This window comes from Diceros bicornis, chromosome 4 (genome assembly GCF_020826845.1).
Source record: "Diceros bicornis minor isolate mBicDic1 chromosome 4, mDicBic1.mat.cur, whole genome shotgun sequence".
Taxonomy (NCBI): Eukaryota; Metazoa; Chordata; class Mammalia; order Perissodactyla; family Rhinocerotidae; genus Diceros; species Diceros bicornis.
The window spans coordinates 45381946-45398237 of record NC_080743.1 but is presented as its reverse complement, the minus strand read 5'-3'; the positions used below and the strand labels follow the sequence as shown (position 1 = coordinate 45398237).

The following is a 16292-nucleotide window of genomic DNA, read 5'->3' as shown; positions in this document are numbered from 1 at the left end:
ACAAATAGGTAGGGAAGGCTGGCAAGTTTGTTTTAAGTAGAGCGATTTCATTTTAAAAAATTCTCCCAAGTCTAAGGAATAACTGCTTGAAGATTTATGAAAGTAATTATATAACACACAGGGAGTACCAAAAACTCTCTCCTTGACCAAACTTTAGTCAGGCTCCTCTGAGCCCTCTTCTCAACTAGGCCTTCATCTTGTCCCATCCTGTCTATGGCCTGCCTAGCCCAGTCTTAAGAAGAATCCTGCTGTCAGTTTAGTGAGAATTCCCCCACTCTTGATATCTGATCAAGTTCCTCATATCCCACCTTTGATGTATAAGTCTTTGATCTACCTTTAGCAAGAATCCTGTTAGGTCAGTTTAGCAAGAATCCCTCTACCCTGATGTCTCCTCTGAGTAATTTTTCATCCACTGATCCCCTCACTCTGCTTACCAGCTAAAAATCCCCAGCGATCTCCTTTATTTAGAGCTGAACTCTTCTCTCTCCTCTAATGTGAGGGTATTGAATAAAGTCTTCCTATCATTCTAACAAGTGTCAGAAAAGTTTTTTCTTTAACGGGGGGTCATCACTGTATTTTTTGCCATCCAGTATAATGGCATATAAAAACAACATACTTAAGCATAAAATTTACAACATACAAAAAAGAACCAAAAAGTAGCTCCTATTTTATTTTCTAGTTATCTTTCTCAACTATTCCCTTTTAATTTACAACTTCTCTATGCTTCAAGTTAGAAGGAAATCATTCCTTAGTTCTCATTCTGGACTCTCCCAATATAAGACATACAAAATGTTGGTAAAAAGATTTCCAAGTATACATCTTAAGTGTTCATTTAGGTAAGTGGTAAGCCTTAAGTCATCAACTATTAAACAGAAAAATTTTTAAGTACTGGTTCAATCTCAGTGAAGATTAAAAAAGTTGTCTTATCTTAAATGCAAAATAGCATTGATATACATATAGAAGGAGGGATTGCTTTAGAGGATCTGCCTAAAGCTCCAGATGAAGAACTGAGGAAGTAGAAAAGTCTTAGATACAATGGTTTAATGAGTTAGAAAAAAAGATAAAAATGAGTGAAAAGATCACATAAGCAACTTGTTGTTTAGGAGCTTAAATGTGTTAAAATACACACACTCTCACCTCCTACCTTAGGTGACTGGGCAGACAGGTAAAGGGTTTCAAGTGGCCACATACAATGAGTAAGTATTGTTTTGGAAATAGGACCAAATTAAGAAATTAGGGAAAAATTCACACCAAATACCTTTAGATTCAGGTGCCAGAGAGCAATGATGCAAATACCAAGTAAAAAAGGGTAGAGTTCCACAGTGAGAGCCCATGCTGGATTGAAACAGAGCAATGGGAAATAAGCATTTTACCTTTAAGATCCAGTGCGTATCTGGCATGTTATGGTATTCTAACTTAAAGGTGTATCTTTTTTACCAATTTTATTTTTTCTTCAAAATCATTGGGAGTCAGACCTGGTTTCACATGCCAGCTTTAGCACTTAACTGCCTGGGTCTTAGTTTCTTCATTTGTGAGTAAAATATCTGCTCACATGTAGGACTGTTTTAAGAATCCAATGAGGTAACAAGAGACGGACTTAGACATAGCAGATACTTAACTCTTTCTCTAAGCAAATGCCCAGATGTTACTGAATTTTGAGTAACGTATCTTCTCTAAAAGTTCAGATCTTTGTGTTTACCAATTCGTTCATTCATTCAAAACAAAACAAAAAACATTATTGGGTCCCAGGCACTGAGTACTAAAGACAAAGACAAAAAGAGAATAGTGAAAGAAGTAAGCCAACAAATTCCCTTTTGCCTTAAGCTTGTGGTTCTGAACATCGGCTATACACTAGAATCACCTGGAGAGCTTTAAAATTACTGATGCCTGGGTTCCACCCAGAGAGATTCTGATGTAATAGACCTGGGGTAGGTCTTGGGCATCAGGATTGGTAAAAGCTGCCTAAGGTGATTCGAATGTGCTGCCAAGGCTGAGAACCACTACCTTAAGCTGATATTAAGTGCAAATCAACATGGTGGATTCAAATAACGTAAGACAAGCATATAGTCAGCATCTTGGCTTTTCAAATCTTTGTATATATTACCACTGGTAGCAAAACAATTTATACAAATAATAACCCTCAGTAAAGATGTGTCAATCATTTAAAAATAACTATAATTTAAAGCAGTAAAACTGCCAAATCAGTAGTACAGATAATATAATATACAGCACAGAACTTAAGAGGAAGGAGATGGATAGGGCTGGGTTGCTGAAGAAAACTATGAGGAAAGGGAAGGTGGCATCTAAACTGGGCTCTACAAAGTGCTTTAGACAGCAGGGGGGAAAAGAGGGAGGGCATTACCAATGAGGGAATACAAGGAATGAAAAAAAGGTGGGGGAAAAACAGCCTTTTGTAAGTCGACCAGTTTGTTAGAAACATTTATTTGGAGATAATAAAAGGGAAGGGTAGAGTAAGATTAGTCAGATGGCAGTAGTTATGCTAATATCAAGTCTTGCTTTACTCTGTAGATAATGGAGAACTGCTCAAGCTTTCTGAGTGGGAAGCTCCATTAATAAAAATTAACATGGAAGTAATGGAGTCCTCAACATGGCTTCACAAAACTTGGAAATCAGTCTATCCTCTAAGAGTTAACTAGGAAATCAAGACAGATGCTATCAAACCAAGATTCATTCACTCATTCAACAAATATCTGAAGGCCTACTATGTGTCAGCCACTATTTTAGGCTATGGTGATTCAACAGTATATGGTCCTAGTGGAACTTACATTCTAGTGAGTAAAGAGACAATAGATAAGATTAAATAATGAAACTACAATGGTATGCTAGCTAGTAATAAATGCTAAGGAGTAAGAAATAAAGCAGGGAAAGGGATATGAAATGTTAGGATTTGGACTTGAATACGGTGACCAGAGAAGGCTTCACTGAGAAGGTGACTTCTGACTAAATATCTGAAGGAAGTGAGATATAGAAGGAAGTGAACTCCAGAGAACAGAGCAAATGCAAAGATCCTTTAAGTAAGAATGTGTGGCTGGAACAGAGGACCAGGGGAGAACAGGTAGGAGATGAGGGCAGAGAGGTAAGTGGTAAAGAGGTAAAATCCCAGATCATGTAGGGACTTGTAGTCAGAGTAAGAACTTTTATTCTGAAGATGGGAAGCCACTAGAGGATTTTGAGCAGAGGAGTGACATATTATGACTTACATTTTTTAATCAGATCACTTTGGGTGCCGCATTGAGGACAGACGGCTGGCGGGGAGGTAACAGCAGAAGCAGGAAGACCAGAGAGAAGGCTAATGCAATAATCTAGGTGGGAAATCAGTGACTTCTTCCAGAGCAGTTGGAATAAGGATGTGGTGAGAAACAGTCAAATTCTGGGTACATTCTGAAGGCAGAGCCTACAGGATTTGCTAATGGGCTATATGCGGATTGTGAGAGAAACAGGAGTCAAAGATGACACTAAATTTTTTGGCCTGAGAAACTAAAGAATGAAGATGTCATTAACTAAGAAGGGAAAGACCTCAGGAGACACTGTTATATGCAAATTTTTGATACATAAGGGCTTCTTTTCTGTCCTGTAAAATCTGGCTAGAGAAAGAATGTCCACTGCTGTTAAAAGTTAGAGGGTGCCCTACCTTAAAAGTTAGAGGGTGCCCTACCCAAAGACCTGACCTGGTCTTGGTGTTGGGTATATATATCCCTATTATGGAGGAAAATGCCATGAAAATGTTAGACTGTATAGTAAAATTCCCTTTTTCTGACTTTATGCTTAAACTGTGAAAACATTATAATTTGATTTCCCATGTGCCTGACCTACCTGAAAAAGAATCTAGTCCCTTCTGTATTTATTATAGTAGTTGTTATTCTCCTTTTATACATTTGTTTTATCAGCCTACCTAAAAATATGAGTTTGTCCCTGAGAGATCTGGTCTAAACAGCCCGATGAATCAAGCTTCTGAGCTTAACAGGCAGAGGACTAAGATCTGGATAGTTGTTTTTGAGTTGCACAATCATTTTGGGGAAACCTATTAAAAATAAAAATAGAGGGCTGCCCGGTGGCGTAGCGGTTAACTTCGAGTGCTCTGCTTCGGCGGCCCGGGGTTCACAGGTTTGGATCCCGGGCACCGACCTACGCACCACTTGTCAAGCCATGCTGTGGCGGCGTCCCATATAAAGTAGAGGAAGATGGGCATGGATGTTAGCCCAGGGCCAATCTTCCTCAGCAAAAAGAGGAGGATTGGCAACGGAGGTTAGCTCAGGGCTAATCTTCCTCACACACACACACACAAAATAACAAAAATAATAATAATAAAAATAAAAATAGATTCCTGAGTGCTGGTCCCCCCAAATTCTGATTCAGTTGGTCTAGGACAGAAACCAGAAATCTGCTTTTGAAAGAAACACAAGTGATTCTACTGTAGGCAATAATATTCTAAGGTACTGTCATACCCTAAGGTTCTTTTTTTTTTTTTTTAATTAATTTATTTTTTCCCCCAAAGCCCCAGTAGATAGTTGTATGTCATAGTTGCACATCCTTCTAGTTGCTGTACGTGGGATGCGGCCTCAGCTTGGCCGGAGAAGCCGGGCCGCCAGTACTTAACTGCTAGGCCACGGGCTGGCCCTACCCTAAGGTTCTTAAGAAGGCAGACAGTGCCCTTGCCCTTGTCATGAGGACTTTCATGATATTTAAACTCCTAAAGTCATGTTTCTCAACACTTTGAGTTTATAACACATTTTAAACATTAGAATTCTTAGTAGCACACTTGAAGTAAAGAAGCTCAAGAGCACTAAGATAATTTAGCAGTAATCATAATGCAGTCACGACCAGAGAACATCAATGTTTCAGTGTATGGAAGTATCCACGGGGGCTGGCCCTGTGGCTTAGCAGTTAAGTGCGCGTGCTCTGCTTACTCGTGGCCCGGGTTCAATCCCGGGCGCACACCAACACACCGCTTGTCTAGCCATGCTGAGGTGGCGTCTCATATAAAGCAACTAGAAGGATGTACAGCTATGACATACAACTACCTACTGGGGCCCTGGGGAGAGAAAACGAGAAAAAAAAAAAAAAAAAAGGACAAGGATTGGCAATAGATGTTAGCTAAGGGCCGGTCTTTCTCAGCAAAAAGAGGAGGATTGGCATGGATGTTAGTTCAGGGCTGATCTTCCTAAAAAAAAAAAAAAAAAAAAGAAGTATCCATGTTACTATGCCATTAAACTTGATTACTCTTTAGGGCTATGTCATTATTTCAGTAAAATTGTTTGCTATCTTAACTCACTACCTACTATCTACTCAAAGGAATCAAAGTGGCTAAGAGCACAAGTCTGGAAGTAGATTGTCAGCACTGTATCTGCTCTACTATTACTAGTTCTGGACACTTGGCCATATTTTTTTAACCTCAAATATGCCTGTTCACTCAACTGTAAAATGGAGGTAATATAAGTATCTATCCTATGGGGATGTTTTGAGATGAATACATGTTAATACATAAAGTATCTAGCATATAACAAGCACCTGTGTTACCTAGATGCAAAACCAAGAATTCACAAGGCAAAGTTCTCTCATGTTCCAATAAATCCACCACCTTTCTTTGGTGCAGTTTGGCATTATGCTGTCTCCTTGTTTATACGTTATACCATGACCTACAATGCATCATATGATCCACTCAACGGAACATTCCATCTGATAGACACTGCATATACAACATTATGTATATGCAGTTATAGCAAAGATAAATTTTACATACTGTTCAAAATTTAGTAGTGTGAAGGAAGTGTGGTAAATCAGTGAAAACGTAGAAAGAAAGGAGAGGCTGGAGGCAAAGAGAACAATTAATGCTATTAAAAATAATTCAAGCATAAGAAAAGGTCCTGAATGAAGACAATGGTAGAAGGAATGTGGATAGGTTAGACATATTGTTAAGTGAAAGTATATTTGTCTGTTTGTACATGCATAGAATAGATACAAAAGAAACTGGTAATACTGGCTGCCTCTCAAGGGAACTGGATGGTTGGAAAATAGGGGTGGGAGGGGACTTGTTACTCATGCCCTTTCTCACCATTTAAAGTATGTGATTACAGTTCCTATATACCTAAAATAATTTTTTAAAAAAACTAACGGAACTGGAGGAACAGAATCTAATGATAGGAAGGAAGAATTTACAGGAGTGGACTACTAATTGAACATGAGAGGAGAGGCTAAGGGCGAAAAAGATGATGCCAATGTTCTAAGCCTGTGTGACTAAAACAGAATATTGGTGGCATGAACAGAAACGCAGAGGTTGGTAGGAGGTTTTTTTTTTTTTTTTTGTGAGGAAGATCGGCCCTGAGCTAACATCTGCCAGTCCTCCTCTTTTTGCTGAGGAAGACTGGCCCTGGGCTAACATCCATGCACATCCCCCTCCACTTTATATGGGAACCCTCCACAGCACGGCTTGCCAAGCGGTGCGTTGGTGCGCGCCCGGGATCCGAACTGGCAAATCCCGGGCTGCTGCAGCGGAGCGCAGGCACTTAACCACGTGCACTTAACCGCTTGCGCCACCGGGCCGGCCCCAAGGAGGTTCTGATGATGGGAGAAGGGAAAATAATAGTAAGTGTATACAAAACTTATCACCTAGTTCAGAAATCCCCAAGTAGTCAAATTGTCTTCAGTATTATGACTAATTTCCCCTATCCAGGATTTTTATTTGCAGAAGCTGATCCATATAAGGACTTTTACCTTTTTTTTTTGTGCTAGAAGATAAGTTTGTGCACTGAAGAGAGAAAAGAGCAAATGATACCTGATCCTATAGTGTGTGTTTTTCTGAGCTCTAAAGAAGACTTTCAGTAGATGAAGTAAATACTTTCACAAGAGGTTTTGCAAGGCTCGAAGTGTATATACATAGTCATCTGGTAAGCATAAAGCTTTGCAGCTTTATGGGATTTACGAAGAAAATAAATCCCAAGGGGGTAGAATGTTCCCAGCCGTGGTATGGCAGAGCACCAGTAATGGCAGCAGATGCTCAGGCACAATGAATGCCCAAATAGGCACCCAGAGAGTGGACATATTCCTGAATACAAGAAATACCTACAGATTACCAGAAATAATTGGGGGGGGGATGAAGGAGCATGAGCTGGGGAAATATGAGAATGAATAAAGCTGTGACTGACTGGTCTCTTTCATACCAATAGGTTGTGCCTACACTATATGTACCTGGTACTATGCTAGGCACTAGATAAAAAGACATGGTTTCAGTTACCAAGGAATTCAGTTTCATTACCAGAATAAATGTGCAAAAGCAGACAATGACAGAAACTCCTGGAATATTTTAATGTTTCAATTTTTAAAATAGAAATTTTTTTTCTTATCAGAGTTTGAAAAAGTACATTAAACTTTGTTGGGTCAGTTTGATCCAGTTCCCCTTAACTCTCTATTTTAGAAGAAAATTGAGGCCCACAGAAGGAAGTGATTTTTCCAAAATCATACTGGTGACTAAAAGCACAGCAAGGAGAGGCCAAATCTCCTGACACTCAGAATCATTCTTTCCCACTACATCACAATACCTCATTTATAATTCATTAAATGGATGCCTCTATTCTGTTTTTTTCATTCATGGTTACGTTGAGGCTGGTCCTAATAAAATAGCTAAATGTTCCGGAAAAAATTATAATAAACCTACACTCTTAACCAAAGATTGGCATCTGGGTTTGTACCTGCTTAGGGTTTAGGCTCCTGTCCAAGGAGTTTGTAATGGATTATATGAATACTACTTAGCAAAGCTAACTAAAACGAAGGGAAGATAAAAGAATGGCAGTATTAACACTAATCGAAGACTTGTTAGAAAATACCCATGGCAAATAAGCTTTAGGGCTTACTTCATCCTATAACTCAACTAGTAAATTAAGGAAGTAATACATAATCAAGGAAATCCAGTTTTAAAGTATAAATATTTTTCATGAGCTCTAACAGAGCCCTCAAATTTCTGCATTTATTTACAATATTTTCCACATCTCTCCTAAATAATTTTGACAAACTTGTTTCTCAAAAAGTGCCTTAAATGGGCCAGCCCTGGGGCTTAGCGGTTAAGTGCGTGCGCTCCGCTACTGGCGGCCCAGGTTCGGATCCCGGCGCGCACCAACGCACCGCTTCTCCAGCCATGCTGAGGCCACGTCCCACATACAGCAACTAGAAGGATGTGCAACTATGACATACAACTATCTACTAGGGCTTTGGGGAAAAAAAGGAGGAGGATTGGCAATAGATGCTAGCTCAGAGCCGGTCTTCCTCAGAAAAAGAGGAGGATTAGCACAGTTGTTAGCTCAGGGCTGATCTTCCTCACACACACAAAAAAGTGCCTTAAAGATGATATCATTGTCTAAACTTAAAGCACATAGATCATTTCTCAGTTACGGTACTTTTGAAGTTGTACACAAATATTCTGATAGTTAGGCTGAAGGGAAAAAATATGCTTATGGCACTTTTTTTCAGCCCTAAAACTGTTTGCATTTATATTTCAAAAATGCTGAATCATGAAATAAAGGAAACGGAGAGTGCAAAGAACCCAAACAAGTAGTTCATCTCATATTTTAAGTTTCCTAATTATGGTATCTTACCATTTTGGTCTTGTTAAGCATTTGCAATCAAGTAACTGAAGAGTCTAAGTAACCAGAGGAGTACAGCTCATTCTCAGAAACTGAACTTGAGGACAAGACTAAAAGCATTTATTTCTGCAACTTATTACACTTTCAACTTCCTGTTTTATTTAGGCAGCTCATCATGACCATTTCAGGTAACAGTGCAGAAGTTAACAAACCCAACTTCCTCTTTACAAAGTGATAAAAACTTCAGCAGTAGTTATGAGAATGGTTGATCTTATTAGCTTTTATAGAAAACACTTGCAAGGAAATCAGAGCCCATCACCACCAAATTCACCTCTGGGTTCACTGCTTTCAGAAAATGTAACAAAGATAAAAAGCAGCACTAAAATATATTCAGCATCATGACACACATGCCATAAAAAATAAATAAATAAATCGAATGCACTTGAGGTCTTAGCTAAAAAGAGGAAAAAAAATGGAAACTAGAGTTCCTTCAAGGAAGAATCAATACAAACTAAGGCTGAAAATACCTTGTTTGTAATAGTGTCTCAGTTGTGAAGGTTTTCTAGGCCAAGAATCTCATTTAAGGATTATTTATTGTTTCTGAATGCTAAGATATTCACATCAAGAAATCTTGTTGGAAAAATTTCTCAATTCTCGAATTCAGTTAAAAGGAATCAGGAGTCTGGAGGAAAAGGGGGCAAAGCAGGTATGAAGCTGAAGGAGAATTAAAGTAATCTTACAAGTCAAAGCTCTTTCTTTTTACTTACAGATTCACAACAGAGAAATACAGATGGGTTTCATCTCTGTCTGGGAATAAGAATCTAACAAAATTTCAGTAATCTCAAATCATATAGATTTATTATACAAGATTTTTACTGTATCAGCTATTCTCATTATCCACAGTAATGAAGACAATGTGGTTAATCTAAAAACTGTTTACTGAATATGAAATTCATCAGTATTTTTTGGCAGTAGATTTACCTTACTAATTATGATTTGCTTGCTATGTCATTATTACAATTAAACCACAAAAAGAAGTATGCTGGGAGACAAGAGGAAACTGGTCACAGATCTTCTGTTATAAAATCAAGACTATTAAGTATTAATTTAAACACTGTTAATATCCAAAGACATCTTAATTTGCACTTTGAAATACAGATATATTTCCCAAAGTTTAATTAAAAGGGCATTCTAACCTGGTGTCAAAGACAAAACTCAACAGCACTGGTAAATGTAGTATCGCTCAGGCACAATAAACTCCTAAGTTTATTGTTATTTAAATTCTTAGTGAAATATTGTTGTAATATTTTTGCTTAAAATAAGTGGACCATCAGTTGGGCTAAAAAATGTTTTATTATCCCATGATCTTCACTGTAATTTAATTTCATCTGAATCAAAACAATTTGCCTTAGAATAAGCATTTTATTCTAGATTTTTCTCCAGCATAAGTTCATATTTAAGATGCCTTTTCCCCCCTAATCTTATACATCTATGAGAATTTCCAAGACAGAGAAAATCTAATGCTAAAGTGTCGTTCACTGGCCTGTGAGTGTTTGGCACATTCTTCAGCATTTCAAAATGGCATGCCATATGCAGGTGTGATGTATCAAATTATTCTGTACAGAGAACTCACGGATCATAAACAGTTCCCTCCTACACCTCAATCTCTTTTATTAAAAAAAGAATGAGCTCAGATACATTTACAGAGAACTCAAGGGGGCACATTTTGTAATAGCCACCGTGGAAACAAAAGACATAATTCTTGTCCTATAACAAGTCGTCTAGTGAAAGCATTCTAATTTCTACAGGCCCCGAAATCATGTATTTACCGAAAAGCCTGACAAACTGTTAAGTGTGCAGTTGTCAGAAAAAAAGTTATTCCACCTAAGGTAGAATATGCTTTTGTATTTAAGACACTTTTTAAGAACTAAGTATACAAATCACACACTGGCAAATTCAACTATAATCAGACACCACAGTGGAGCATCAAAGAAGGCACAATGCTTTGTCCAGACCTGAATGTGTTAACATAAGGTGTGTGCTATATACAAAGCCTTTCTGGAGTTTTAAAAGAAAATCCGTTGGCTATTCTTGATTTGTTAACAAGAAATCGAAAACTATTTTTCAAAAATTATGTTGAGGATGTAAGCCGCAGTGGATGGAGTCGCCGCGGGGGCCGTACGTACACACATACAATCAAGGGAGTGTCTGCGGGGAAAAGAGTGGTGTTCAAATTCTGAAGCAAATGTCCTGGGGCTTACACATTTATCACTGCGAATTAGTTCAGCCGATAGCATGTGAGAAAAGAGGTGGATGTGTGGAGAGGCGGACAACACATGGGGACCTTTCCCTGTCGAGGAGTCGTGACAGCAAAATCACTTCCTGAGGAAGGAGGAGCAAAAGGGAAGTTAAGAGGCCACCCTGACCAGGAAGTGACTTGCTCTAAACTAGTCTCAATCATATCTAAAAATGGGGGGATGGGGTGAGCCCCAAAAGCTAAAGGCGGGTAAAATAACTGCTTCCTGATACGTCGCGACATCACCATCGCCCCCTCTCTTAATTACAGAAAAGAGTCCACAGTTACTATTCAATAAGGGAAAGTCTCTTCTGCAGGAAGGCCACTGGGCTGTGCCTCAGGCCCCGGAGGAAAAGCAGAGAGTTGAGGAATGGGGAACTGGAGCCACCGTGAGGCAAAGGAAAGCCCCTCAAGAGGGAAGCGTCCCGACTGCGGAGAGCGTATGCCAGCACGGGCCAAAAAGCTTCTTTCTCCTGGGGACGCTGCCAGGGTTCCCACTGCGGCCAGGTCGGGCCCCTGTTTCCTGTCGCGGGACCAGGTAAGAGAAGATGCGGACCCCTTACCTTCTCCTCATCCGACACCCGATCGTCGAAGTCGGCCATCTTGGGCTGCTCTGGCACAGCCCGGCCCCGGCGCGAGGCAGGCCGGGAAGAAAGCCGAGTGATGGAATCACCGCGGGGGCCGTCGGAAGGACCAGCCCGGAAACGCCGACCGAGAGGGCGCCATGTCAGTTACGGGCGGGGGTGATGGCTTCGGGCGCTAGCGCCCCAGGAAGTCGGCTTTGCCTGAAAGGATTTTAAGTCTAGTATCTTTCTCACTGAGTTACGTTCATTTCCCCATTCGTCTATAGGACGCTGGGAGCGTGTTTCGACTGTTCTTGGCGCCCGAGCTCCATCCGACCAAATAGCAGTTGCTACTTCTATGGGTTTTCCCAGTACCAGTGATCTCTATGACAGCCGAGTCCAAAGGGCTAAGTGCTGCTCGGCCCCTCGAACGATCGGTGGATTTTCCAACCCCAGGAATGGGGTGAAAGGTGATCCTCACTCGTAGGGAAGCAAAAACACTTCATTCTGGGGTCACATCGTAGGGAAGCAAAAACACTTCATTCTGGGGTCACATGTCAGTCCAGTTCCTCCAGAATAGGTGCTGCTATTCGCCCCTTCCCGCCCTTCGAAGGAGGAGGTAGCCCCACTCCTGGCGCGTTCCTCCACTTGCCAAAGCTCAGTCCCCGTGCCCTGGAACTTTCAGCCTTCACAGAGACCGACTTCAGGTCCGCCACTATCCCAGGATTCCCGACTCCCAGTTTCCTGCCCTCCCCTCCCAGCTCCCGGCGTCTGAGGGAGCGGCAAGATGGCGGACGGTGACGGCCTGGGTGAAGCCGCGACTACTGCGGCCTCTTCTCCTGTACCTACTCCCGGCCTGAGCCCGCCGCTGGGCTGGAGGGAGCGGCTGCGGGCAGGGCTGGCAGGGACTGGGGCCTCGCTGTGGTTCGTGGCGGGGCTGGGGCTGCTTTATGCTCTGAGAGTCCCGCTGAGGCTGTGTGAGAATTTGGCAGCGGGTGAGAGGCCCAGACTTCCCCGGGGACGGGCGGCAGGGCCAGGAGAGGTGCCGGGGACAAAGGCCAAAGGGCAGAGATTCTCAGTAGTCACTGGAGGGCCTCGGAGCATGAGTCGGTGGTCCGCGACCAAGTGGGTTCTTTTCTCCTGGGTCAGAACCCCGCAGCTGATTGTCAAACCTGAGCTGCTGCTACCGGCTCCTCCCAAGAGCTCTTAAGATCCGCCCTCTGTCTTCTGTCCTCGTTTACCCGAGGAAAAGCCACCTGACAAGCTGTAAGCTTCAGGTGGTAGGACAGATGAGAGCATTTTCAGACTTGGATGCAGGATTTATATACACCCGCACCGTTGGTAGGATCCCTTAAAAATCATTTCTTTGAGTCTCCCGCTGCTCAGCTGCGAGTACCCACACCCAGACAACAAAGACGAGCGCTTCTGTAATTCAAAGATCTAAAAGAAAGAAAATGATCTTAGCCAACCATTCTCATGTTTTAAAATAGTTCTGTCAAGAAACAGTTTTCGTGATATCTTTGTCTGTTCTTTGTTTTAGGCTTTATCTTTAGTAATAAAATAGAACAGTGCAGGAAGAGAAAGAGAGCCACGAACAGCAGTGGGTTCTTTTCTTAGTTCTTTCCACATTTTTAGAGAGCTTGCTATGTAGTCTGGCCTGAAGATACAAAGACGTGTAAGAAGTGATGATCCCCGTGGATTCAGCAAATATTGTCCTTTAGCTAGAGCCAGGACTAAGTGGATGGGAGCCAGCGCCTCTTACCCTGTCATTACAATATTTCAACTCAAGCTCTGAGCAGCAACCTCAGACCAAGATGAAAGTATTTCTGTTATGTGATGACTGTGAACTATCAGTACTGTGGTTTATTTTTCTGTAGAAAGAAAAGGCAAATGTCCCCTTTTCTTTTCCTTGACATGATGTGAAAGACTGAGATAATGTTCTGAAATATTTTAGACTTTTTAGAACATAGGTACTATGTAAATTCAGATATAATTAGCACACTAAAACAAGCTAAATGAATTGTTCTTCTTAGACTGTTTGAAGGAGCTAATTTGGTGTCTGTAACAGGTTAATGAAGTGCTTACTAGTGGTTTGTATGCTCAGTGAAATGTTATTCATTGAGTTTATCATTTATTTTTCTGTGTGTTAACTAGGTAACACTGTTTAGATGAGAGTAGTTGACTATTATAGATTTTTATTTCTTTCTAAAACCAAAAGTATTTATGAGACAATTATTTGAAGAATCTGGTCCAGGCTTTCAGTGAGTCAGGTGCAGGGAGCTCTCAGTTTGTTGCTGTTATCTTTGGTCTGTTTTGCCTCTCAAGCTGACATATCAAATACATACACTGTTTCCCTCCTTCTAATTTGAAAGGCAGGTTTGTGTCTCACCAAATCGTGAGGGAGTGGTTTTAAACCTTTGTAACAGGATGTTTATTTAGCTTATCCTTATAGATTTGTAAAAGTTCTTGTCTAAATTATGCTTTATAAGTTCTTAGTTTTATTCTCAAAAACAAGCTAAATTATCTCATTTTGATTTGCTTATTTAACAAATCAACAGTGTAAAATTCTATGCTTACATGTGTGAAGGCATTTTTAAGATATGATACAGTGGGAATTTAGCTTTTTAAATTTACAAAATTAAAATTTAAAAAATTAAAATTTACAACTTTCTCAAATGAATCTCATACCAGATATTAATACTACTCGTGTTCCTTCACTCATAAAGATACCTACATATTTGTAACTTGAGTACTTTGAATTTGCACTTTTTTAAACTGATTTTTTTTTTCCTTTTGGCAGTGACAGTATTTTTAAATTCATTGACACCCAAATTCTATGTGGCCCTTACAGGGACATCTTCTTTGATATCAGGACTAATATTTGTAAGTAGTTTCCATTTCTTTCATGCTTTGGTGTTTATCTAAAGATCAGATCTTTTTATATGGCTACAGTAATTATGAATACTTATAGATCAGTATGCTCAAAATGTGTTCAGTATTTGAAAAAACATTGCATCTTCCTCCCACTTTTAGAAATTGGCAGTATTTATTTGCATGTAAAAGACTACTATATATGGTAGGGGGCAGGGGCTGGGAGGTGAGTTGTGAGCTAAATACCTGCAGGGCCCAGCTTGGTAACAAAAATGAGTGAAATGGACAGAGTGTAAGAATTAAATTCCTTATTTGAGGACTGGGTAATCTGGACAGTGCATGCTCCTTCTAGAAGACACTAAAGCTAATTGTTGCCATTTAGACTTGCAGACCAGTATTACCAGATCTTCCAATTCTTTAAAAGATTTCAAGAGAACCTTATTATACAAGTTTTTATATAAGATCTCCCAGTACTTTAATGTGAGCAGTATTGGGCAGACTAAAAATTTATCTCTGTCTTGAATTCAGCCAATAGGCTGCCAGTTATCTTCTCTGGAGTGCTTTTTTGTGTGTGTGAGGAAGATCAGCCCTGAGCTAACGTCCATGCCAATCCTCCTCTTTTTGCTGAGGAAGACCGGCCCTGAGCTAACATCTATTGCCAATCCTCCTCCTTTTTTTCCCTTTTTCTCCCCAAAGCCCCACTAGATAGTTGTATGTCATAGTTGCACATCCTTCTTAGTTGCTGTATGTGGGACACCACCTCAGCATGGCCGGCCAAGCAGTGTGTCGGAACTTGCCCAGGATCCGAACCCGGGCCGCCAGTAGCGGAGCCCACACACTTAACTGCTAAGCCATGGGGCCGGCCCCTCTCTGGAGTGTTTAAGAGCAGGGTTTTGAAGCCAGGCTAACTGTCACTTTAGTTGCATGCCTTTGAGCAAGTTAACTTTTCTAAACCCTGATTTCCTCATCTGTAAACTGAGGATAATAATAGTATCAACTTCATAGGATTATGAGGACTGAATGAGATGATATGTGTAAAAGCTTGCAGCAACATGGGAGCTAGCTCAGAGTGAAGGCTTAATGAATTTTGGCCATTGTTATTCTGAGAAGTCCCACAATAAAGAAACCTGTTTAACTTTTTTGTGTGTGTGTGAGGTAGACTAGCCTTGAGCTAACATCCGATGCCAATCCTCCTCTTTTTTTGCTGATGAAGATTGGCCCTGGGCTAACATCTGTGCCCGTCTTCCTCTAGTTTATATGGGACGCCACCACAGCATGGCTTGACAAGTCGTGCGTTGGTGTGCGCCCCAGATCCGAACCTGCGAACCCCGGGCCGCCGAAGCAGAGCGCGCGCACTTAACCGCTGCACCACCCAGCTGGCCCCGAAACCTGTTTAACTTTAATTCACCTTTTCCTTGTCTTATTTGACTAAGCTATCATTTTTAATTAAAACATTTTTTTAAATTTTATATTCTCTAGTAACGTCCCTAGGAAATAGTGTTTCCTAGCATAAACTTTGTAAAAATACTGCTGCAGATAAAAATCTTAGAAAGTATTATGGCATACATGGCCAATGAATTTTTCTGTACTTTTTTCTCATCTCTAGGTGGTGCTCTCCAACTATAGTAAAAATAATGACATTTGTATTGGAATGTTTTGGTTTTTTAAATTTTCTATAGAGACTAACACTTGACCATTTTGTTAAAGTGACGTGCCAGACAAGAAAGGGATTTTTCTTCTGACTTAAAAAAAAATTATTGAGGAATTCAGGATGAAAACTATGTATAAATAATAAGCCTCAAAATTTATTGATTTATAAAGCTCACTCATAATTAAGCATATTTTAGCATATCTTGTCAACAGCATGTAGAAGTCTAAATAAAGAGAATAAACTATCTTTAAACAGCTGATATAGTGGAAAAGGCATTGATCTTGGAACCAGAAGGTTTAGTTTTGAGTCTTGACTCT

At 40.4% G+C, this 16292-nt stretch overlaps 2 protein-coding genes across 6 annotated transcripts in view; one reads left to right on the top strand and one right to left on the bottom strand.

The window, feature by feature from the left end:
* CAPZA1 (capping actin protein of muscle Z-line subunit alpha 1) overlaps nucleotides 1–11617 on the bottom strand; it is a 49914-nt gene extending 38297 nt beyond the window's left edge. Inside the window, exon 1 of the mRNA XM_058538812.1 lies at nucleotides 11454–11617. Coding sequence (XP_058394795.1) covers nucleotides 11454–11492 — 39 coding nt within the window. The 5' untranslated portion in view covers nucleotides 11493–11617. The remainder of the gene's footprint in view (nucleotides 1–11453) is intronic.
* A 497-nt stretch (nucleotides 11618–12114) lies between these two features.
* ST7L (suppression of tumorigenicity 7 like) overlaps nucleotides 12115–16292 on the top strand; it is a 175204-nt gene continuing 171026 nt past the window's right edge. For all 5 annotated transcript variants that reach the window (XR_009219767.1, XM_058538793.1, XM_058538794.1 and 2 more), the window contains exons 1-2: nucleotides 12115–12448; nucleotides 14254–14336. Coding sequence is in view for 4 of the 5 variants with exons in the window: in XM_058538793.1 (XP_058394776.1) it covers nucleotides 12241–12448; nucleotides 14254–14336 (291 nt within the window). In the remaining variant the exon portion in view is untranslated. The remainder of the gene's footprint in view (nucleotides 12449–14253; nucleotides 14337–16292) is intronic.